Source organism: Mus caroli, unplaced genomic scaffold (genome assembly GCF_978045245.1).
Source record: "Mus caroli unplaced genomic scaffold, Mus_caroli_1 scaffold_4, whole genome shotgun sequence".
NCBI classification, from domain to species: Eukaryota; Metazoa; Chordata; class Mammalia; order Rodentia; family Muridae; genus Mus; species Mus caroli.
Window position 1 is genome coordinate 75015895 of NW_028227259.1, and position 25264 is coordinate 75041158.

At 41.0% G+C, this 25264-nt stretch overlaps 2 protein-coding genes across 3 annotated transcripts in view; both read right to left on the reverse strand.

Moving 5' to 3' along the window:
• Window positions 1–2532, reverse strand: part of Corin (corin, serine peptidase) — a 214384-nt gene extending 211852 nt beyond the window's left edge. The window contains exons 1-2 of one of the 2 annotated variants that reach the window (XM_021163653.3): window positions 2344–2532; window positions 1856–2237 (exon numbers count right to left, since the gene is read on the reverse strand). In XM_021163653.3, coding sequence (XP_021019312.1) covers window positions 1856–2122 — 267 coding nt within the window. In that variant the 5' untranslated portion in view covers window positions 2123–2237; window positions 2344–2532. The remainder of the gene's footprint in view (window positions 1–1855; window positions 2238–2343) is intronic. The other variant, XM_029477597.2, reaches the window with a different exon arrangement.
• An 8541-nt stretch (window positions 2533–11073) lies between these two features.
• Window positions 11074–25264, reverse strand: part of Nfxl1 (nuclear transcription factor, X-box binding like 1) — a 40456-nt gene continuing 26265 nt past the window's right edge. The window contains exons 15-23 of the mRNA XM_021162149.3: window positions 24940–25031; window positions 21446–21467; window positions 20913–21053; window positions 20333–20499; window positions 18959–19028; window positions 14990–15094; window positions 13862–13948; window positions 13054–13107; window positions 11074–12101 (exon numbers count right to left, since the gene is read on the reverse strand). Coding sequence (XP_021017808.1) covers window positions 11928–12101; window positions 13054–13107; window positions 13862–13948; window positions 14990–15094; window positions 18959–19028; window positions 20333–20499; window positions 20913–21053; window positions 21446–21467; window positions 24940–25031 — 912 coding nt within the window. The 3' untranslated portion in view covers window positions 11074–11927. The remainder of the gene's footprint in view (window positions 12102–13053; window positions 13108–13861; window positions 13949–14989; window positions 15095–18958; window positions 19029–20332; window positions 20500–20912; window positions 21054–21445; window positions 21468–24939; window positions 25032–25264) is intronic.

The following is a 25264-nucleotide window of genomic DNA, read 5'->3' on the forward strand; positions in this document are numbered from 1 at the left end:
TAAATAAATCAGTATCTCTTACTCCCCTTCAAGCCTGAAGCACAAGCCCGTTCTGTACAGACAAGATGGCACTACCCTCCACCAGCTTGTATGATTCCCTGTTCTATATTCCCCAGAGTGGCCCCTCAAAATCCCCAGTGGCTATGCTGAAACCTTCCAGAAACAGCAAGCTTCACAGGGAGACCAGCCCAGGATGAGACCCACCCCCTACACAGGAACAATCACCTCTCTGTGGAAACTGAGGCCATGCCTCGATGTCTTCCCTGGAGCATTAGACCCCGAACAAAAATGATCATCACCCAGAGCACCCTGGGCCTAAACACACTTGTGTGCCCCTCTTGCCCCTGCCCGGACATTTCCCTATTCAATCCTGAAGTTAGTGGTACCTCCCCCTCTTTTGTCTTTTCAATATGGCAGATTCAGAGGCCTCCTGTCCACTCTGCTATCACTGAGATTTCTGCAACATTGAGGGGAAAGTTTATGGAGGAGTCAATTCTGGGTCTTCAATAGCAACAACAACAACAAAATCCCCATTCTTGGAAATCTACATGGAGAGATTAATAAAGCATTTCTTCTGTCTCCCTATCTCACTGGAAGGACAACTTAGGTTTTTATTTGTACTGCAATCCTATCCCATATGGAACTTTCTGGAACGCCCCCCCCACACACATACACACTTTGCAGATCCCTAAGGATTAAGTTATTCCAAGTTCCACTCACCCTAAAGATACTTCATACAATAAAACCTCTTATCGTCATCAGGAGGAGTCTGCAGGTCCTACCTGCTCAGCTGAGCACCTACGCAGACATCAACCCCGGGTCCCTGGTTATAGAAACTGATTTTGAGTGTCATCTCATACAAAACTAGTGGGTATCGGGGACTGATGAATGTTGGTAGTATCCTGACTGACACGCCCCCAAAAGCCTAGTTGTTGTTTGTTTGGGAGGTTTGCCAACATGGTTGCAGCACTTCTAACTTCAAAACTCTGCCAAAATGAACCCTTGAACAGCAAGCAGCAGTGAGTCCTAGCTTGGCTCTCTTATCCAGTGGGGTGGTACTCTGGTGTTCTCTTGCGGACTTTCGTGTCCATCAGTAGATTCCTTCCTATCCTAAAAATGGAAAAACCATAAAGCACAGACATGGACGTAGAGACCCTTGGAGCCTGGTTCTGTGAGCCTTCGCAGCACGAAGTTCTGAGAAGTTTCAGTGATTGGGAATTACTGGGACTACTTGCTTGAGAATCTGGAAACTGAGTCCCCACCTCGGTCCCCAAAATGGGAAGCTGCGCAAAGCGCGCCCACTGCTCTCCCGCCTCTAGAGCTCCAGCCCGGAAGTCCCGCACTGAATTCTAGCAGAACCTTCCAGGACACCGCCTTGGGATGCTTTCCTAACTACCCCTCTCTCCCTGCTGACACTGACTGATTCTGGCCCGCCTATGAGCAGCTGATTCCAAGACCCTAAGGACCCAGCAGATAAGGATGGCTGCAACCTAGACTGGGTTTCCTGAGGCTCAGGTCAGGGGGACCCTCTGCAGTGCCCTTCCTTTTTCTCTGCAGATTGTGGCAGCAAGGCTAACACTTCCCAGGACTGCGGGAGGAAAACCGTCCCAAACCCTAGCAGCTCCAAACCCGCGCCGCAAACCGCGGACAGTGCTCGGTGCGCCCGGGTCCGGTACCTGTCCCAGAGTAAGTTCGCAAGCCGGGGACCCGGGCGTTTCCAGCTCTGAGTTGTGCGGTGCCAATGCATAGGGCCATCCCGGGGCATTGACTGATCCCCAGTGGGAGACGCTACTACAAATGGGATCTAGTCACGGAACTAGTAGCAAGGGCGCGGGCAGTAGGGATGCAGGCTTACGTCTGGAGCAGGCGGGGCTCCAAAGCAATCCTTCCAGCTGCCGGGAGCCTGGAACTTGGACCCGGAGAGGAAGCCACGGGTCCCCAAGGGGCCAGGTCCGACGACTCCACCTGCAGTCTCCCCCGGAACCCCCGCGCAGCCAAGCCCGTTCAGTGTACGGAGGGCGGTGGTTGGAGGGACTCTGCAGGAGAGGTAGCATCGCCCAGGACAAGAGCAGCGGGCTCTCCGCACCGAGCTGACCCGAACGCTGAAGGAAACCCTGCCCATGACTGCCAGCGTCTCCGACGCCAAGCCACAGGAGTGAAGGACCGTCTGCCTGGGACTATAGCGAGCCACTGAGAAGTCTGCGCTCACTGACCTACGGACGGGAAGGAGGTGGCACCTGATGAAGGGAGGAAGGGACAGGGAGAAAAAAGGTTGACTCTGAAGTCACCAGGACTCAGGCCACGCGACCTGTGTGCTGGAGGAGCGAGGAGGGTGGATCTTACCCTCTTTGGGGCGTCAGCTCGGCGGCTGTACTCCTCCGGAGCAAGGGCGGGGGGCCGTTTCGTGAACATATCTTTCTCCTCTGTCCACTCTTATCTCGGTCGCTTTTCTCTGCTCTATGGATCTCGAGGAGAGGCACTACGGGTGTCTTTCTCCTCACTCGGAGTGAAGTTATACTCAGGGGATGGGAGCCCCATATTTTGTCTGCTGGGCAGACCCCACCCGCAGACCACTCCCTCCCTTCACTCACGTCCCTGGGCCCTACCCATAACCCTTAATGAGACAGTTCCTCCATACCCACCCCAGCCTTCAAAAAAGTTATTTTTCTATGGCAGATGAGAGCCAAGAGTCTACTACCCCCATCCTCCACACCAGGAAAAAACCAAACAAACCCTTCAACTATGGGGCAGCAGCTTCTGGCCTTTGTTGAGGCCAGAACTTTGTTGAGTAGTGTAAAGGGCGGCTCTCCTCTGAACTCTCATTAACACATCTAGAACAGTCTATCCCCTCATACAGGATTCTAGCCAGGCAAGTATCAAAATGACTGTCTTCAGGCACTAGCGATCCAATGACAAGTTTGTTGTGTTCGAAAAGATGTCAGGTTTCGAAGGCAGGCATTATTCGCGTTACACAAATTGCAAATCTGTCTTCTGCTACAAGTTGGTTGGGGGAGGGGGGGACTGCGTTGCTGTTTGAGCTTCATGGGCCAGGAGAACTCGAGCCTGCGATTGTCTGACAAGAACATGCCCAGGCTAAAATCAGGGGCCAGCAAATTCGCACCTGTCAGACAGGGAGCCGCATTCTGATAGCATCAAGGAAAGCAGTGTGGACATTCCAAAGCAAAGGTTGCATTGAAGCCCAAGACAATTCTTAAATATTTATCAAAAATTGAAAAAAAAAAACGCCAAGGAAAACAAAAATTTAAGTTTTCTTAAACATGAGTTTTAAATGCAGTTTTAATCAAAATCTTCAAAATTTCAATAATTATTCAAGGTTATACTGTAGCCCACTAAGAAGGCCACATATAGTAAGCAGACAATATGACTTTGAGTAGCATTGTGTGGACAAAGGCACATTTGTACGCCTGGAAGGAAGTGGTAATGGGTACTTTGCTTCAGAAAAGACATGCAGTGTGGGAATATCATCTATGTGTAGTTAAAGGCATGGGACACTTGACCTCAAGTTATTCCAGCATCAGTGAGGAATGCAATTTCTAACAAGTGTTTCACAATTCACAAACCCCGAGTGTTCCAGCATGCCGGGCTCTGCGTTAAGCATTTTGCACATACCCTCTTTAACTTAGAGATGAGAGGCAACTGGCATAACCCGCTTGAGGTCATCTGGTCGGCAGTGACCTGACACTCCCCAGAGATGGTAACATTCTGCGACTGAGTTCTGACTGAGACACTGCCTCAGCCCACACCACCACCCACAGGGCCCCCATCTGAGAACCCAGAGCCAAGGAGACACGTTTGCCAACTCCACCCTGAAGGCCAGAGTTAAGCAGTCTGTGATGGAACAGTGGGTGAACATACACCCATCTTGAAGGCTCAGTTGAGTTTCTTTCTTTTCAGAGTTCTGCCCTCTGGTGGAGATGATGCAGAACTATAAACCTGAAATAGCTAAGTAGATTCTTCATGGTGTTCCTGGCTCTTCTATGTTGGATTCCTAAGGCTGACTGTACTGAGAAGGTGAACGCTCCGAATACCTCCTCCTAATAGCTGCAGCTGCTGTGAGTATCAGAACCAGTAGTCGTGGTACTTTACACTGCTGGGAGCCCAGTATAAGAAATGAGAATGAACATCTATGTTTAGACTTTGTAATTTTTAATACTGTAAGAAAGCAAACATGTCTTATTTTCAAGTTAATTTAATTATGAAGTGTACTCATGATTTTTTTAATGATCACTGTGAAATTATTCTTTTTAAAAAATCATGTCACATACTTAAACTTACATTATTAGAGCTGTGGTTGTTAGCTTTGCTAGGCAAGTGCATTACAATTGGACTCTCCAGCCCCTCAATTTATTAAAACATGAATAATCACTGTCCATGACTTAAAATACTCTTAATACAAAAATGAACATCTCTGGTACCATTCTGGAAGTTTTATTGTCTATCATTTCAGGCATATATCAAACTATTCATATATTTATAATAAAAAACAAAAACATTAAAGAGATTTATGGGGATTACTGACAAAATACCCATGTGTGTGTTAGTCATAGAAATAATTTTCCATGCCTTCATCTTCTTTGACTTGGTCATAAGAATAAGCAGAACCCTTCCTTAAAATCAAGGCTCTCACAGCACGAAGAATGTTCTGGTGTGCCATTTTGAGGTATGCAGACTATAGATAAGAATTATATACTGCCTATCTCAAAATGTTAAAACAAATGATTCTGATAGTTGTTTTTTTTTTTTAAGAGACTTACAGAAAATTAACTTAAAGAAATATGCCTCTAGACAGGGTGATTTTTTTACAGAGTAACGTTTGGCCATGACATAACTATAGCTAAGTAGATTCTTCATGGTGCTAACTATAGGTCAAATTAGACCTTAATACTACAGATGAAGGCAATTTGGGGTGGGGCTTTCTTAGCAAAGTGGTTGGCATCTCAGCATGATGGTGGACAAGTGTCACAGTACTCCACTGCTGATCTACTTGGTGTTCTGTCCCATTCATTTAGGGTTTGCCAGCTGCCAGAGCTCATGCCTTCCGAGAACTTCATTCCAATGGAACAACTAAATGAACAATAAAATCAACACACATATTTCAGCTATTGAAAATATTTGCAAATAACATGGGAAGGGTATTAAATCATCAGAGTATATTGTCAGATGCTACAAAGATACAAAACTGTGAAACAAAATTAAATAGGACAAAACCCCAGGCAAACTGGAACTTTATACAGAGGAGGAGGAGTTTATCTTAAGAGGGAAAGATGCTAGGACTGGAAACACACACCCTTAATCCCAGAGGCAGAGGCACACAGATCTCTGTGAGTCTGGGGCCAGCCTGGTCTACAGAGAGCTAGCTGCACACCAGTTGGGGCTGCATAGTAAGACTGTCTCAAAAAACAACGCATACCTATCATAATCTACCACACAGTCAAGTCCTCCGTGATGATTTATAATGCTGTATGCAGACCTAATATTTCTGAGTCACCATCCTCTAATACACTCTGGTACTCACTTGGGACAAAGACACTAAGAACTGGCTCACAAGGAAATCTCGGAAGAACACTCCTTCACTTCACCCTCCTCGGGAGCTTCGGGTACCATCCTATTGCTCAAATGCACTCATCCTTGGCAAGCATCCTCTTTACTCCTCCAGGAATGGTGACCAATAAGCATAAAGTGAAGTGACACATGGGTATGCACTCGCTGTCTCACAGAGACACTTGCTCAACTATGTTCATTGTTGGTTTATTCATCAAGGCCAGCAAGCAGACACAACCTGTGTAGAGGAATTTTAATCCAGCGACATGGCTGCTCTGGCAAGAGATTATATCCAAAGACCTTCTAGGTCTATATGATCCAGCAGAAGGCAGACACGCCCTGGCTTACAGCATGATCTGGCTGGAATACAGACATGTCCTTCGTACATACCTTTAATTCCTAACAGTAAAAGTAAGGCTTGTTTGTAGAAGGAAGCAGCGATGTTTGAAAGTGACATCTAATTGAGGGGCTGACAGGGTGACAAATCAGAGAAAGATTTGACAGAATGAGTCTGATATAGGATACACCCAACTCATGAGAACAATACAGGAAAGAGAGGCTACTCAAGAGCAGCAAGGTGAATGTGTGTGGGGGGGGGGTGCAGTTTTACAAAGCCAGGTTGCAGAGAGAACAAGTTAGATATAAGTGAAGACAGAACAGGCCAGAGGAGGATGAGCCATAAGATTAGAATATATTACCAAAGTTAGTATGAGGCCAAGCAGAGCAATTCAGACAGAAGCCGGCTGAAGCCAGACTGATTCAGTCGTCTTGGAAGATTAAATTGTAAAGGCTAGAAGCTTCCAAGCCCAGGCCTAGGGATAGTTAAAACAGATAGTTGTACAGCTTGCCCACAGCTCTCATCTCAACCTCCATCTATAAAAACGACATTTATAAACCTAGCTGTCCCTCAAGAGATAAATGGATAAAGAAAAAGTGGTATATTTCCATAATGGAGCACTTTTCAGGGACCTTGTGAGAACAGCAAACAGCTTTAGAACTCATGGCGACCGACCCTCTGGTTAGTACAGCCACATGGGGTGTGTCTCTGAGAGGCAGAGTGTCCTGTGGGCTTCATGCTGTTACGGAGTTTCTCTCTGCATGTTGCCCTCTTGGTCATCTCATCCTCACAATCCATGAGCTGTATGAAAACTCTAAGGGGGGTTCCAGCCCCTTACTGGGCAGTGTCATTGGCACTTACAATAATAGTGATTGATCTCCTCCAAGTATTGCTACTGGAGCAGATGAATGATTCAACCATCACCCTTAGGAAGAATTTAGAGATGTAGATTGTTAGTATAGTTGGGTTTAAATGTTGTTAGTGGCTTTGATGCAGAAAATCTTTAACAATTTGATGTTCAGAAAGGCACAATCTGGGTAGTTGAGTGAGGGAAATTTTTAAGTCAGGGAACAAGAACCACAGAGGTTGGGTATGGAGTAAGGAACTAGGGGGAACAGATCTCCCTAGGAAAGGGAGTTAGAATAGTTATGGTTGGATAGAGGTGGGAACTGGAACAGGAGGATCAAGTGGGGAAGGGAAAAGGCAAGGGGATAGGGAGGGGACCTGGGGAGAGACAGCTAAAATTAAGGGCAATTTAAGGAGTAATATGGAAAAAAAAGGAGTAATACAGAAACATAATATAGTACAAGTTTCTAAAAACATATAGATATCTGAAGGTGATCTAAATGCAGTCTCCAAATAATGGTGGAGACAGAGACCCATCTGGCCATCTCCTGTCACCAAATAAGACTTTCAGTACTGGGATTGGGTTACATCTAATTGAGTTTGTGGCTAAAGGGGTCCTACGGGAACACCCAAACAACCCTGGCTGTTGCCAAAAGTATAGGTTGTCCTCCACAAGTAAGGCTCTATTGCTTAAGACAACACACACACACGCACACCCCTCACGGAACATGGAAGTCAAGCTTGTGCCTACACAGAGCCTTCACCCATACGTTCTAGAGTCTTTGGTACAGGCAGGTACTCTGCATACTACAAAAAAAAAATAATAAAATAAATAAAAGATAACCATAAATACAAGCCAGCTACAAACCCTTTGATCTACAATGGTGTCCTGCCTGGAAGATATGCTTGGGCAATGGTGGCACAAAGTTTATGGGAATAACCAACCAGTATCTGATTTGAGTGAAGGCCCACCCCATAAGATAGAACCCATACCTGACACTGCTTGGGAGACCAAGAACCAGAGACTAGATTGTCTGATGACCTATGGTAAAACCAAATACCCAAACACCACTGTTCTCATAAAAAAAGAAAAAGAAAAAAAAAGTAGCAATAAAATGACTTTGCATATTTTGCTATCCTCATAGACCAGTGTTTTGCTCAGCCATCATCAGGGTAGCTTCCTCCTGCAGCAGACAGGAACAAATACAGAGACCACAGCCAGATATATGTAGAGTGAGAGGCTTGGAACACTCAGCCCTAAATAAAATGCCTCCATTCCATCCCTTTCCTCAGGACAGGGAGAACCCTGCAGAAAAGGAGGTAGAGAGAATGTAAGAGCCAGAGGGATGGAGGACACCAAGGAAACAAGGGCCTCTAAGTCAAGGGCCTCAGTGAGTGTATAAACTCATGAGGCAGCATGCAAAAGGCCTACCTACAACTGAGAGCCCCTTGCAAATAAAAATTTAGTTTTTCCAGGGGAGTCTCACTGAGGAAACAAACTACTACATACCCAGTAGTAGACAGCCAACAGGAAATGAATTCAACATCTTTGGAAGTTCCTTTCCTCACAATGTCATTATTAGGACCCCCCCCCACCTTTACAGGTCCATATATATTATGGCTTATGGCTCAGTGTTTTAAGTGCTTCCCGAGTGCGTGGGTGAGCGGCTCTCCGCATCTGTTTGTCCCTCTTCTTCAGCTCTTTTCCTTCTTTCGTCCTATTCTGATATTAGTTTTTATCTTATTTTATTATTATTCCTTAGAAGCCTGCTTGTTTTCCAATGAGAGACAGAAAGGAGGAAAAACCGGATCACAGGGGAGGCGAGGAGGAGCTGGGAGGAGCAGAAAAAGGGAAAACAATAACCAGGTATGTGAGAAAAAAGTCTTCAATAAAAGGAAAAAGACAAATGTGAGGTGAGTCCACTTCCAGAGCCTCTTTTGTTATTTTGAGGTTTGCTGGAGAAGTCTTAAAGGTAGGAGATGGCCACAGTAAAGTTCTTAAAGCACTCTCTGCCAGGTGTTTCACAAAAACCTTGAATCTAAAATGTGTAAAAATGGTTTTCAAGATGGATAGCTGATCATGTGGGGTCTTTTAAAGGTGTCTGGAGAGCTCGGGGGCTTCCCAGTTCCTCCCACTTCTCCTAAGTCTCTATCTTCCAGGAGACAGCCACTGTTCTGCTTCTCAGTCTATGAAACCTGTTAGTGACAAGGACCCAAAGCCCAGGGTTAGTGGCTCTGTGACTGCTACTCAGCAGTGGGCAACTTCCACAGGACAGAAAGAGCTCTTGTGTCACCTTGGGCTCCAGAGCTTGTCCATCTGCCTTGCTTCCCATTCCCAGAACAGGAAGACTAACAGCAGCACAAGTCACCTTACTACCCTTATCTAGCCCCGGAAATGTTGGCTCCCAATTATACCTCTAGGTTTTTGACCTCTCGTAGCCCAGCCTGGTCTAAACCTCATAGCCCTCCTTTCTCAGCTTCCTGGACACTCATTTAGCACCATGTCTGGACACTGAAGTATTTTAGAGTTCTTTAATAATCGTGACTATAAAAGGCCTGAAGCTGAGAAAGTCAACTCCAGCATTGAGTTTCTCTCTTAAGGGGCCATTTTTCCTACTGTATCTTAACCTGGCTCATCACTCCTTCAGTGTTGTCTGCTTCGGTGGAGGAAGCCACAAGCCATACACACAGTTGGAGTGGGGAGGACTATTCAGTGTACCAGGGACTCAGAAAAACAAAGAATTCTGTTGAGTGTCAATAAAGAACATCAGAGGTGAGGTGAAACACTACCTCAAACATGTACTTCTTGAAAGGAAACGAAATAAGGCTCGGGACAGTTGATATTAAAATTCTACACACAACCAGAGAACACTTACCCGTGTTTAAAATCCTTAACATTAATAGCCATGAAACTCAAGAATTAAGAAACTTCTTTACAGAAAGTAAACAGTCGATGCTGTGCTTTTTTCCATCAAGTTCCTTCGCCAGTTTCAGTATTGAAGACCGCTGCCCGAGATCAAGCTGCAGTCCATGTGAAGAGTGGAAGCAGCAGAAATGCAAACACTAGGTGTTGGAGATGGATGTGTCTACACTGAACCAAGTCTCCAAATGTCCCCTATAAATTGTCCACAAATGTAAACAGAAAACTTTTTTACATTGTGTTAGTGTCACAAGGTAAAAGTAGGAGAAGAACAGTTTCCGTCTGCTATTCCTGGTGACTATTGGTTAACTTTCTCCTTCTTTATTTTGTCATCTAACATCACAGTCAAAAGCAAAGGTCAGCTTTCTACTTCTTGAATTTAGACTTCCCCTTGACCTTGAGGAAGGCCCTCGCTCCTCCTTGCATTTCTCCATCCTCCACAAACTTTTGCAGCATCTTCATGCCAGTCGCTAGAGTCCCATGTAACTGAATCAGTCCTAAGTGCTTGCAGCCTGGACTGCTTGCTGTCACCCCTCTCTCCCCCAAGCCCCACCCCAGAACCATCCCCTGAAGATCTCATTCTCCATGTAGCCAGCAACTGCAAAAACCAAAAGAGAAAGGTGTCTTCCTTGCCTAAAACTGTTCAGTGCTGTCCATGCTAACTAGACTAAACCCAATCCTTAGCTTAGTCTCTCTCTCACCCAGCAGGACCGGCCTAGACTTTGTACCTTCTCAAATTAAATTTAACTTCCTCATTTCTCAGCCTTCTTTCTGACCTTCAGCTATGCCAAACATATCAAGTCCCAAATTTAGTGACGTACTTACTGCTTTCTCTTCTCATAGTTTTCCCTCAGTCTTCTGATGTGATCCTTCAGGTCACAGCTCAAGCATCCCTCTCTGAGGGACTCGCTCACCTGAGTGAACTGACGTACTTCCACCTTTCTATCACTCTCTATACTACTGGTGTTGTTTAATACACATTTATTTATTTTTGTTTTATGTGTGCACATGTTTTGTCTGTATACCAGTTGTATGTATTCTGATGCTTGGGGGAGCTGGAGAACGTTCAGGTGCGGGTCTGAACACAGCTGAGTTCTCTGGAAGGGCAGACAGTGCTTTGACCTGTGAGCTGTCTTTCTAGCCCCATTTCTTACTTTTCTCAATACCACTTACCACATGAAACCACACTTGTTTTCTGTGAGTCTACTCTTTGCTTGCTCTTGCATGAGGATTTATCTTTTCCTCTGGAGTGATGTTTAAATTGTGCATCCATCACGTGTAGTGGTTCTGTGTTCTGCATCCTCACTAGAGTTTTGCCCATCAATACTAATGTCTTACCTAAAATCAGGAACTCCTGGGTGTCTTAAATAATAATAAATATCCTTTATCACAAATTTGGTATGAAAATTTTTAATGAAAACAATCATAAAATTAAATAGCAAAACTACTTTAAATGACATACAAATCTATGTAATTTGGCTTATTAATTTCTCTATCAGTTTGATTTCACAAAATGGATTATTTTCAGCTATAACATATCAAGAATTACAGTAAAAAAATGGAATCAAGTACATAAAGCCCAAGTACAGCGAGCCCTGTGCTCGGCACATATTGCTCATAAATATTAGTTTCCCTTTATTATTATCATAAAAAAGATACACACAAGTTTTACAAAACATGCCAACATCAGTTAAAGCTTCTTGCACCAAAAAAAGAAACAAACAACCTCCTAGGAGGAACCTAGTCTGGCCCTTGTTTATATTTTCTCAAGAATATGCAGTGTAAAATTTGCTTCAATGACCAATAAAAATTCCTCTCTGATAAACTAACCTGAAATCTAATTACAAAGCTTCCAGTTAGAATTTAAGATTCTTTTACAGAATCATTTCTTTAAAAAAGTAGAAAGTTACATGATTGAGAAAAGTACCCAGTAAGTGACCAGAGAAATCCCCCTGCTGCTGCACATATGGCTCAGTTTTACCTTTGAACATGGACATATCTGATGAGAAAGACTAACTTCATACACACAGGGCAATGCTACCTGTTCTACAGCTGCAGTCTGCTGACTGTACACAGTGTCTCACTGCCCCGGGGACTGTACTGACTCAGATGACACTAAGCATTCTGTCCTACCTACAGCCAGACAAGGGCACAGAGAGGAATGTGAAGTGGGTCATATGCTACAGTGCATGTTTCCTAACGTCTGAAATTGAACATTTATATAACTCCAGTCTGAGGTATGTCAGGAGATTTAAAGGATCATTAATCCACACCATGGAAGATGTACCACATAAGCACTGCCACCACAACTGCACATGCCGGAAGGAGGTAGGACTTATACTTCTGCCAAGGCGAGAGCTCCACGGCCACTTCATCTCGCTTCCTGCTCTTCTTCCGACGGCCCTTCAGTCTGTTTTCAAAAGCCTCCAGTTCAGCCTGAAGCAAAACAGTTTCATTAGTATTACAGTCAAAGAATACACTGATCTGCAACTCTCTATTTAAATAGAAAGAAAACAATTTGAGAAAGGTTTTCATGCTAACAGTATAATAAATTATTAATTTGATTTAAACAACAAAAAGCCCCTCATCCATTACTGACTAGATCTAAGGAATGCTAGGGTGTAGTTAGGTGAGCAAACAGATCTGAGTACAGTAAGTCATCCTTTCCTACTGTCAGCCTGTCTTTGATACTGAACATGTAATAGACAATAGCTTTGAATTTAACACTATTTTATATCCCAAGAGCACCTTCTTGCAAATGCAAAGATGCCCCCCATACAATTTTAGCCTTATTATAATGAGGAAATAAGAATCAGTGGCTTATAGCACAGAAGTCCAAATGAGTAAAGAAAAGCAGCTGCCTCAACTAGCATCTTTCCTTTATCAATATGACCACCCTCTTCTGCACATGTTCCTTTATAAGATACAGTAAAGATTCTTTAAGGGGAAAATGCTTCACACTTTAATGTAAGTGATTGCTTTAGGAAGAATAAAAACTGACTGTAAAAGAGGATAATCTGGAGTGTGAGTCATTGTCAAATGTCATCTTTTATCCTTTGGTAAGCACTAAGCTCCTATACAATGATGGTATGATAATGCACCCCAGTGCACAGTAATTGACTAAAGTAACCATGTACTATCTACACAAAATAGTTGAATTGAAGAAAATAGAAATGTTCATTAACTGTAGTCATAAGCTACACTCAAAGACCATCTCTCAGTGGATTAATATAAAATGACAATTGTCAAAAGAACTAATCAGGATAATTCAAGAGAATTTTGGTATACAGAACAAACTCAACACTGTGCTGCATTCGGTCACCCTCGGCCACCCACACTGTAGGTTGGACAACTATGGAAAAGACAAGTCTGCCCATCTCTGAGGTACCTGTTGCCTTCGTTTTTCTTCTTCCAGAGCAGCGTTGGCTTCTGCTTCTTTAATCTATTTACATTTAAAAGTAAATTAACAACTAGATATCAAATTTTTGTAAATTTTTGGCATCTTCCCACCCAGGTTCTACTAATCCATAGCAACTTCTGGTAATCTCACATTGGAGAAATGTAAATATTATACTGGCAAGTCTTACCAAGGTCCATCTATAGATTCAGGGTGGTTAATATAATTTAGATTTGGGTATACCTGTTATAATTTAAACATTTCCTTTTACCAGCTAAACGAGATTATATCACAATTCAAGCCATTAGGAATCTGTAACTAAAACACTTTTAACTTTTCCTTTTAAGCTACCATATTTAGAATCTAAAATCTATTATTGACACTACGTTTTCTTAGAGTAGAAACTGATCACTTCCGTCAAAGTAGTGTATGGAAGGCAAGACTTTGAATCAATAAAACCAATTATTTGTGGACTGGTCGGTGCAACCGCAGAGTCAACACTAAAGACATCTCAAACTGTGAAGCACCCCCAGATCTTATGTCTGTATATTTCAGCCTAGTTTTCTGGGCTACTGTACCATGGAAACAACTCGCTAAGGCCGGGGCAAATCCACTAACTGGTGAAAAGGCCAAAAAGTAGACAAACAGATTAAAGCAAGTAATAAAACTACTTTGGAGCTCACAATGGACCTATACAAGTAGCCTTTACAATATAAGCACAAATAATAGCATATAAAAAATTGGGACAAATAGAGAAAAGGCCCTTAGCGCATTAGTAAAACCTCCAGTGAGACATCACCTCAGACGCTTTCCGCTTCACCTCCTTGCACATTGCATCACATTCAACTGAAACCTGATTTTCACGTATTTTATTGCAAGGCAACTCCTACAAATAACCAAAATTGAAAAACTTAAGTCAATTTTTCTTTCAAATCACAACTGTATGCCAGCAGAAGATTATAAATATATTTACTAAACATTGTGTATCTTGGTTCAAATATTTACTCCTTTATTTTCTCTGTATTTAAAAAAATATATCATTCTCCTATCTATCTATCTATCTATCTATCTATCTATCTATCTACAGATACACACAGATGCAGTACCTCATGCCACATCACTAAAATGCATGCATTTAGTGCTGCTACCCCAACAGTCAAAGTCTAGAGTTGTCCTGAAGAGTTATATACCTGTCTTTCAACAGTTAACTTATTTTTAAAGCTCCTGTAACAATCCTTCACTACCTAAGTACTAATGGGTGGGAGCTACACTTGGACAAGACATGACATCTCATAAAACTGAAGAGCTGTCCAGATTCACAATAGCTTGGGAAATGTTTTCATGTAAATGTGGTCAATTTAAATACAAACTAAACACAAATTTAAATAGTGAACTTACCTACTACAGGAAAATACAGTGAAAATTACAAAACTTTTAATTTAGAAAATTATAGAATTTTGAATTTAGAAAATTACAGAATTTTTAATCTTACAGTGATTTTTCTAGGTTTGTATATTATTTTATGAAGTTGTGACTATAAAGTCTTTTTAATTAATTATTTTCAAAGGAGAATACTAATAGCAAATAAAAACCTTCATATAAAAGGACAACAAGCTTAATTCTAGAGCACTTCTTAATTCATGAAACTCACTTTATCACTCACACCAGCCCCTTGCTCAAAGACTTCAATTTAGAACTCACTAGTGCTACTCCAACAATAGGGTCTTGAGCTTGATTCAATAGAAAAGCATCTTTCTTCTATTGTGAAGTTACAGAAAATTGAACTGCCAATGCTGGTTTTTTAATGAGTATTTACAGGAACAACTAGGCTTAGTTTAAGTATAATAAAAAGATTCTTAAAAAAACTTAAAATTAAAGTCAAAATACTATCAACACATACAGGAGTTCTATCATTTAAAATACTTACCCGTTTTATTCTTTTACAAGGGCATCTAAGTTTTACCTTCTGGTTGCAATTAAAGGGGCATTCACCAGGATGGCACATCTCTTTGCATCTATGGCCACAAGGAAGCTAACATGACAAAAAGCAATTGGTCATTTACATTTAGGTCATTCTCTGCCTTCCTTTCTTCACGAATGGTTATTTTTACAGAATGCAGCACACACTGTGCCAACTAATCCTGAATAATAGATGAACTGGCCCCTCAACCTTATTTCTTTTGGCAGATTATTTTAATTATTTATACAAATTATTTTTATTAGAAAAATTTAATATTCTGAAGCTCTACCTTCAAGAGTAGATGTTACTGTCACAGTGACTAAATCAATGAAGGGGAAATCAATATAAGTGATATATGCCTTAAAGCATGCAGGGATGGATTTATGTTTTCCCTTCCCAGAGTCATGAAGTAGGACCTACTTAGTTCCCCTATTTCTTTTACAATTATTTATATAAAATATTATTATTAGAATCCTTTAATATTCTCAATCTCCACTTCAACAGTTGATGTCAGAGCCATGGCTTCACTAGCTATTCCAGCTTCCTGCTTTATGTCTGTAGCTGCCTATGCCAAGACAAGTCCTTAGGGGCTGTGCAAGAGGAACAACAAACAGCATTAGAACTCATGGAATGAGGCCTATCAGTCAGATCATCGAGATGGGTACACATCTCAGAGAGGCAGAAACCTGAGGACTTCATATTGTTGTAGAGTTTTGCTCTGCTTGTTGCCCTCAAGTCCCTCCTAATCTATGAGTTCTATGAAAACTCTAAGGGGTTTGTTTTCCAGCCCCTCATTGGCACTAACAAAAGTGATTGATCTTTTTCAAGCATTGCTGCTGGAGCAGATTAATGATTCATCCACTACCCTCAGAAAATAACTTAAAGAGATGTACATAGTTAGCAATGACCACCACCCTTAGAAGTTAAAAATGCAGGCTGTAAAGTTAGTAAAGTTAGGTAGTTTTGTCACTGGCTCTAATGTGGAAAACCTTAGGGTACATTTTTAAACTCACACTCTTTACAGCTGAGCTAGGGATTTTTCGAGGTCAGGGAACAAGAACAATGGCAGCCCAACTAGTACCAACTGAACTGTTATGCCTTTCTTGTTAAAGCTGGGCTAGTAATCAAGATGATGAATAATTTTTTGTACCCATTTTTTCCCTCAGCTTCCTGATATGATTTAATAAAAAATTGTTAATGAGTAAATGTGTAGCCTGAGGATTTAAAGTAGAAATGGCTGTTTGTTATAGAGAAGTTTAGATTTGTGATTCTCTTAAATTTTTTTAATAAGATTACTTTTTAAGATAAATAATAAAAATAATTGATCCTGTCTTCATAACTGCAAATTGCAGCCTGCCAGTCAGAGAAACTGGCTGAGACTCTTTCCTTGCTTGGTTACACTCTGTTAATCTATAACAAGTTGCTTAGTTACAAATGTATGTGGGTTCTTGGGAAAATTTGTTTTTTTTTTTCACTTGTAATACGTAAAATGTTTACTCATGTGAGAATATTGGGGAATGTGATTTTTCTTACGTATACTCATTATAATCATTAACTATAAGAAAAATAGAAAGTGACCACATTGTGACTTTTTGTACTTCTTGAAAGATTTTGCTAAGACATATAAGCTGTGGAAGAAAAACTAAAGTTGTTGGAGCTTGCTCGTTGGAGCTTTGCTCTATTCAACCACAAAATGCAGGCATGTGTATATGTGTAAAATGGCTACAGCTTTGTTCATCCACACAATGTGTGAATGCATGTATGTGCGTATGTGTATATATGTATGTATGTGTATGTATGTGCATGTGTGAAGCTATTGGAGGTTGTGCTTGCTTCATTTACCCAGTGTATGTGTGTGCGCACAAGTGCATATGTGTGTATGTGTGTGTGTGTGTGCATGAGACTTTTTCCCACTTTCTATTCTTTTTTCACCAGCTTCCAAGGAGTCTCTCACTGACCAAAAAGAGTTTTTGCCACCCCCTCAGGGAGCATTTTATGGCCCCAGTCACTCACTGACTCAGTGCCCCACTTCAGTTTACCCTGGATGTTGAAGATGGTCTTTGATAGAGTCCTTTGACCCAAGGTCAGCCAGTCAGGGAAAGGAGGCAGGAGAGTAATTTCATTGCAGAAGCCAATTCCTTCAGGTTGCAGAGATCCTGCCCTTCTGAATGCCTGGCTGTAAGCCACTGCCTTTAAACTCTCTATGCCAATGCCCAATGACCTCCTTAAGGTGCCGTCTTTGTATGTATAACCCTAAGTGAGTCCACGTTAGTTCTGTAGCTTACAACTACAAGTAAAACATGCTCACTAGTACACTCTGCTGGTATGTCCAAACATCCAAAGGCAAACGGAAGCCACAATCCTGAAGAGACACTCACTCACTCCTGATCAGGAGTAAAATCATAAGATACCAAAAAAGGGAGGGGGGCAACAACAGAAACTTTTGCATAATGAAAGTAGGAAAACCTGATGCTTTTCCATAATTGGAAAATTCACTGGTTATAAATCAGAACATCGATATTGGAAATCAATTCAATATGCTTCATTGAAGTTGAAATTAGACATTCCCTGTGGGCAAGGAATTTCATGATTTCTCTGTGCCTACAGGAATCTGTACACACACAAAAGCAGCGAGTGTTCATAGCAGTGGTTTTTGGCAACAACTCCAAACTAGAAATTATCCAAATATTTATCCATAAACTATGGAGTATTCATATGATAAAATAAATGGACAAACATAACAAGGAAATCACAAAAGTATGTGCTTTTTAAAATCGTAGGTGATCGTTTTTCGGCCTTTTGGCTAAGATCAAGTGTAAAATCGTAGGTGATATGTAGCCACACATCCCCACAGCAAAAAAGTAAAAGGTGACCATAGGGGACAGTGACATGGCTCAGCCGGTCAAGCTGCTAATGATGACTGAGCCTCACAAGCTAACGTCTACCTATCTCTAGAACTTACACAATGCCAGAGCAGTCACCATAGCACACGAACACAAATACGCCCTGCAACCCAGTAAATTTTTGAAAATATAAAGTGGTGGTAACATTTAGAATAGAAAGAAATGCAGGCCAAGATTTTAATAGACTTTTGAAATAGCATCAATGCTTTGGGTTTTTTTTTTTAATTTTAGTTGTTGTTTTTAATGAGATAGAATAATAGAATACTGACTTCCTGTGCTAAATAACACATATGTGCTATGTACATATATGGTTTTCCTCCCCTACCTTTGGGTGGTGGGCTATAAGGGAGGTTGAAGTGTTTAAGAACCCTTATTAAAGTAGGTTTTGAAAAATCAAAGCCTACAGGTGACATTTATTTTTAAAACATTATTATTTTTAAAAACTGCAAATGAACAAAACATCATATACCCAAATTAATCATACCTAAAGTCTATATAATTTAATGGACTTATAGACAGAATTAGCACGTGAAATGGAAGCTGTGAGCTTATACAGCAGCAAAACAAAGAACAAGATTCTAGCCTCACTCATGAGCCACACTGCCTCATAGTTAACGATTCTCCTTCTCTTTTTCTGTTATACTGGACCTTCATATTTTACCTTTAAAAAAATCAAACATATTCATGTGTACAAAAGCACCTCCTTGTTTTTGTTTTTCATAATCTACCATCTAGCTGCCTGTGACACAGTTTAAATCTGTATTTTGAATCCTATTTTAGACAGTAAGCACTGAGCAATACCTTATATGATAAAATTCATAAGCTAGCTTTAACACTGTTCTCAAAAAAGGGAAAAAAAATCCCTCCAAAGGGTCACTTCCAGTCCTAAGTCCCTAAATCAACAGAGAGGAGCATCTCGCTAAGCATTTGTAGACAGCTCATTTCTAGTGGGTCCTAAAAGGACCAGCACTAGAGCATCGAGCAAGGAGAGGCCTCCGTGTCCAGGGAAGCCAGCATAAACACTGTGGCTTACCTCTTTGGGGCACTGGTTTTTGCAGCAACTGAGGAGGTTCTTTTCACTTACATCAGCTGTGGTTATTTTTCTAAAAATAAGAAAATTTTGATGACATTCAAACCCAAGTGCAGTTTTTCATATACATTTTCTAAGTGGTCACAATTTCAAGCATACCCATAAAAGCATCTTCTTTCTTCCCCCCCCCCCCCAGAACATTTAAATTGTCTCAATAACAATTTTCCTCAGCTCAGTCACCCTGGGGGCTGGTGAGATGACACATCAGGTACAGGAACTTGCTGCACAGCCTGACAACCTGAGCTTGATCCCCAGAGCCCACCCAGAGGTAGAAGGAAGAATCGACTCTAAAGTTGTCATTTGATCCCCGCATGCATCACAGTGTGCAATGCACACACATCATAAAAAAAATTCTGAAAGAAAATAAAACACTCAAGAATAACAAAAAATTATATGCAACTACTTTGAAAAACTATTACAAAACTAAACTTAAAAACATATCAAGCAATTTCCAAGCAAAATACACATTTCTAAAATTAACCATGAGTTCTTATTACTCCAAAAAGCTGGAAAATACTGAAAACCAGATGGAAACATTCCCAAAGAATGTAGACAGAAACTAATTTGAAGACACTCCCATAAGCTTCTAATTTCCAGAAGCCTAAAGTGACAGCTATAAATGCTAAATTACGTTAGATCTATCAAGAAGACATTTTCCCTGTCTATATAATGTACATTTTAGGTAAGAAAAATAGAAAAAGCAGATACCACTATGATAAATTCTATAACAAGATTTTTTTTGTAATAATACATATCTACCTTTTAAAAACATAAATCAAAAAATAGAAACAAAACAAATTAGCCAGGTAGTGGTGCTGCACTTCATTAATCCTAGCACTCGGGACGCAGAGACAGGTAGACATCTTAGAGTTCGAAGCCAGCCTGGTCTACAAAGCAAGTTCTAAGACAGCCAGGGCCACACAAAGAGAAAGAGACCCTATCTCAGAGAAAGAAGGGACACAGAGAAAAAAAGGCATACCTAAGCAGCTATCAACAAGCCAAATTTCTATCCAAGACTTCTAGGTTTACACACCATTATTTAAATGCTCTACCATAGGGGTACTCACATTTCTGAAAGCAGTGATGTAACCTATTCCCTAGCTAATCTTCTACAAGCCCCCCAAAAGCGGAGTCTGTCTGGCTGACATCAGAGTCAGGCACTGGAAGGTAACAGCACCTCCTCCTTTCAAGTCCCTGCTGAAAAACTCAGCCTCCAGCATCTCAGCAAGACGAGATGTTGTCTAAATATTATAGAGGATTCTTCCAGAGTTGTCTCTTAATAATCATAGTAAAACTAGTATTCTTCTGTCTACTTACCTACATTCCACATATAGGCTTGTGATCTTGCAGTGACATTTTATTCTAAGCATCTGGACACAAGGAGGGCATTTTCCAGGGTGACATGGCAAAACACAAGGGTGAGGACAACCCGCAGGCCGTGACTTAGAGCACCCTTCTTCACAGTGAAGGCATTCTGGGCCAGCCTGAAAAGTAACCAGGAAATAAATCACCAGAATACCTAACACGTCCACATACTTAGTTACCCCACTAGAACAAAGCACTTCTGTAAGCCCCACAAGTACAATTAATAGGGCTAAAGAGACTGCTCAGCAGGTACAATGCTTACTGCATAAGTGCAGGGACCGGGGTTCAATCCCCAGCACAGATGTAAAAGCCAGCTCTGGTGGCATACACCTGTACTAACAAGGAAGGCAGAGACAGGAGGACCCTGGAGCTTGCTATTGAAAAGTTCCCAGTTCAGTGAGATACCCTGTCCCCAAATAACAATGTGAAGAATGAGGGAAAGGGATACCTGACGTTGAAACACTTGTGGTATCACGTTTGAAGTGTTTCAAGGATACAGTCACCATGCACACCTCCGTCCTAAGGATGTTACCTTATTTTTGCCAGTAGAGCCATCAACTTCAGTAACTTTGTGGCATTCTTTCATACATGTATGATTCTGACAGCGCAACATTCTTCCACAAAGTCTCTTGCAAGAATAGGGTCCTACAGCATGGCATGGTAGTGGGCTCACCTTCAAAATGAAACAAAACAAAACAGCCAGCTAGCACAACAAGACCTATACACAAAACTTTCTGCACTTATATTTCAAAAATGACTAATTTGAGATCAACTTTCACAATGGTCTAACATGTTTCCATTAATAATAATTATATCAAAATTAAGCACCTGTCAACACATTCCTCTAAAAATTGATGTCAGAAAGAAAACCTCTATTATTGAAGTAGAAATCTGACAGGATTCTATAGTGAATACACAGAAGCTAATTCTCACATGAAAGCAACGCAGGTTGTTTTTTAAATGTGCATTCTTTATTACACTGAGAGACAACAAGTTATTTCTAACATCTCTAGGACAAAAGTGATAGATTACAAGCTAAACTTAGAGATTGTACCAATAACTCACCTCATGCTTCCCCAGACATTCCCTGCAAGAAAAACAAAAGTGAAAGCATTATAGATTCTTTAAGAAGGGTGACTAAAACAAATATGCTAACTACACTACTTCTATTAAGTAAAAATTAAGCACTTAGAAATAAGCAATTATAGCAAATACAGAATATAAAGTTGACATACACGGGTCAAGTCTTTGCAAAAGAGTAGCAGTGAATAGCTGGGATATGAAACTTACTTACAATAGCACACAGAAAAATAAAATGGGTATAAATCTAACTGTATAACTGAATGACATGACTTTTAAAAACTACAAAATGCTGAGAAGAAAACTGAATAGTTTAAATGAAGGTTCCATGTTAAAAACAGAACGGTATATACCTCAATTTTAAAGTCACATTTCTTCCCAATTTCATCTATATTCAAAACAATTCCAAATCCTCACCCAAAGACAAGCATGGTGGTATACCACTGCAACCCCAGCACTCAGACCAAAGACTCAGCCACATGAGTGAGGAGTTCAAGGCCAGCCTCAAGTCTGTATGAGTTCTTACAAAGCAAGGTCAAAACTAGCCTGGATTACATGGTACCCTAGCTCAAAAACCAAAACAAACAGACAAACATTTAATCTAAAGTCTGTATGAAAAGAAACAAAACAAAACAGTAGATATGAAACAGCCAACATAATACTGAGGAAGAACAAAGCTAAAGGACTAACATGCTCTGACTCAAGGCTCACTACAAAACTCAGTTACCATGTGGAGCGGTGGTGACGCACACCTTTAATCCCAGCACTTGGGAGGCAGAGGCAGGCGGATTTCTGAGTTCGAGGCCAGCCTGGTCTACAAAGTGAGTTCCAGGACAGCCAGGGCTATACAGAGAAACCCTGTCTCGAAAACAAACAAACAAACAAAAAAGATCATGTGGTACTGATGAAAGAACAGAAACAGAATAAACAAACTAGAACAAAGAGCCCAGAATTAAAGTCACACAAGTAAAATCAGCTCATCTTTGACAAAAGCAAAGGCAAATTAAAGGAGAAAATTTCTTCTCAACAGTGGTAGTGCTGGAACAAATATATGTCCACTTAAAAAAAACCAGACTTTATTCCTCTCACAATTAACTCAAAACAGATTACAGACCAAATACAAAACACAAAAGTATAATACCCAGGATATGAACTAAATGATCTTGGGTATCAAGAGACTTTTTAGAAACAATGCCAAAAGTATAACCCATAAAAGGAAATGGGTAAGTTGTAACTTACTAAACTTTACAGAAGACAAGACACAGATGAGAAGACTACATTTGCAAGACATATCTAGTAAACTATACAAAGAACTCATGCTATCAACACACAAAAAGCAAACCACCCCATTCGAAAAAATGGTCAAAGACCTGAGCAAAAGAGAAACCTTATCAGAACAACGATAAGTGCCCAAGTAACATGTAAAAAGACGTCAGGCATCAGGTCACTAGAAGCTGTAAATTAACAGGCAATACCTCCAACGCATCTAACAAAACAGCTGGCGTGCCACCAGTGCCCTACGCTAACAGGATACCAAGCAAGAAGACCACTACTGATGTTGAAGAGAATGCAAAATGCTCTGACAGCTTCACACAGCTAACACAAATTCACCATACGGCCCAGCAGTTATACTCTAAATAAGCTAGTATCTAAATAAGTTAATATTTAAATAAGCTAAATATTTAATTAAGCTAAGAAGCTATAACATACACAAAAATTATATATAAATATACAGCAGCATTATTCTTAAAAGCAACCAAAATGTTGACAGGTAGATGGGTGAAACCACCCGTGAGTATACGGTCAACATAAATTGAAGCAGTGAGTTAGTAAAGGAAAAAAAGAGGTACAAAGTTGAGAGTGGGTGGGAAGACAGGAATGGATCTGGAGAATGTATGAGCTGGAGAAGGGAGAAAGGGCTGACTATCATCCAAATTCAGTCCATAAAGTTCTCAAAGGATAAAACAGTACATTAAACATAAGTCAACTATGAGATGTCCAGGCAGTACAATAATGTTTTTCAGTGATAAAAAAAGTTTGAGTTATCAACCCATGAAAAAATATAGTGGAACCTAACTTCCTAAGCTAAGTGAAAAGGGCTAAGTACGGAAAGGCTGCACACTGCATGGCGACAACTACTGTGCACGACAGTCTGGGACACACAAAACCAAGCACAGAGAGGCCAGGGTGAGAAGCTTCCGTTCTAACAAGCATCTGAAGAATTCACACTAACCTGCAGTTCCCAGTTTTGTCAGGGAACCTAGTATTTCCATGATTATAAAACAAAGGGAAAAAAGGACACCACAAGAATACAACCAAATACTAATATTGCAAAATTACTGGAAATTGTTGGTTTTTTTTTATTTTTTTATTTTTATCCTTTGTAAAAACAAAACAAAACACCAGGACCTGTCCCTCAGACTATCCTAGACCTCACTCACTAGGTAGCCCAGACTGGCCTTAAACTTGTCACATTTCTGCCTCAGCCTCTTGAATGCTGGGATTACAAGCGTGCTTACCACACATAAACTTAAAAAATATTTTTAAAATATTTATTCAAGTTTTATGTGTATGGGTATTTTGCACAGACATACATGTATACCATGGGTGTGCCTGGTGCCCACAGAGGCCAGAAGAGGGCATCAGATCCCCTGAAAGTGGAGCTAGAGACAGTTATAGTTATACACAGCCATGTGGGTGCTGAGAATCAAACCTAGATCCTCTGTAAGAAGAGAATTGCTCTTAACCACTGAGCTATCTCTCCAACCTGTTCAAAAAATTAACATACTAGGAAACTGAATCCAGCACCATGTAAAAGAGATTATGTACCACAACACAGTAGAAGGGAAGTTGCAGAAGAAAAATGACTTTTAGAAATAAAGAAATCCAGATTGAAAGATCAATATCCAAAATGTACCAATTGTTGATTTGGAAACTAAGCTATAGTTAACAACCCACTTTTTAATATTATGCTCCTTCTCAGAACTGTTCCTTTTTCCCCTCTAATCCAGTCGCTGCTTAAAGTATGAAACATTAAGGCATCTGCCGTACTTCCATTCCTCTAGGTTCAACTCCTTAAAACTCAAAGTCCATCACTCCCTGATCAATCCAGGAAACTTTCCCTGTATTTCCAATGCTTCCTTTATACTTCCAGTTTGCCATCTAAACCTGGCTGGACTAAGAAATACCACACTTTAGTGTAGGAATCACCAGGAAAAGTAACAAATAATGAGCTTCTTGGGAATCATAACTGTCAGTACCTGTTGCTCTGGAAAGCTAAGGACAGTACACTCTAGCTAAAAAAGGACACATACAACCGGATATGTATAGGACGTTAAAGTGTCATAGCAAACACAGTTAAGAAAGAATGAACTAGAACATGGAGACTGGCTTGCAGGTCAGCTTGAAACGGTGATGAAACCTAAAAGGCAAAGAAGACCCAGTTCAACCTTCATACTATGTCAGACTCTGGTTCTTACACAGGGATGGGAACTTGACACGGAGGGCAAGGCAGGGCCGTCTGAATGAATGCCGGCTCAGCTGGCTGCTCCCAAGGGCCTGATGGCTGATGCTAGGAGGCAAACACAAACCCTGTCAAGTCAGAAGGGCTATCCCATACACCCCTCCTAAGAATCTAGGGAAACAGACCTCTTGCTCACACAGGCTGAACCCCATCCAAGTGCTCAACTAAATGTTCTTACTGAATATTTTATCCCATCTGCATGTAAACATCATTCCTCTCCATACACACTCAACACTGAAAAGTGAGGCAGATGCCAAGACCAAAAGCTACAACTGAGGCAG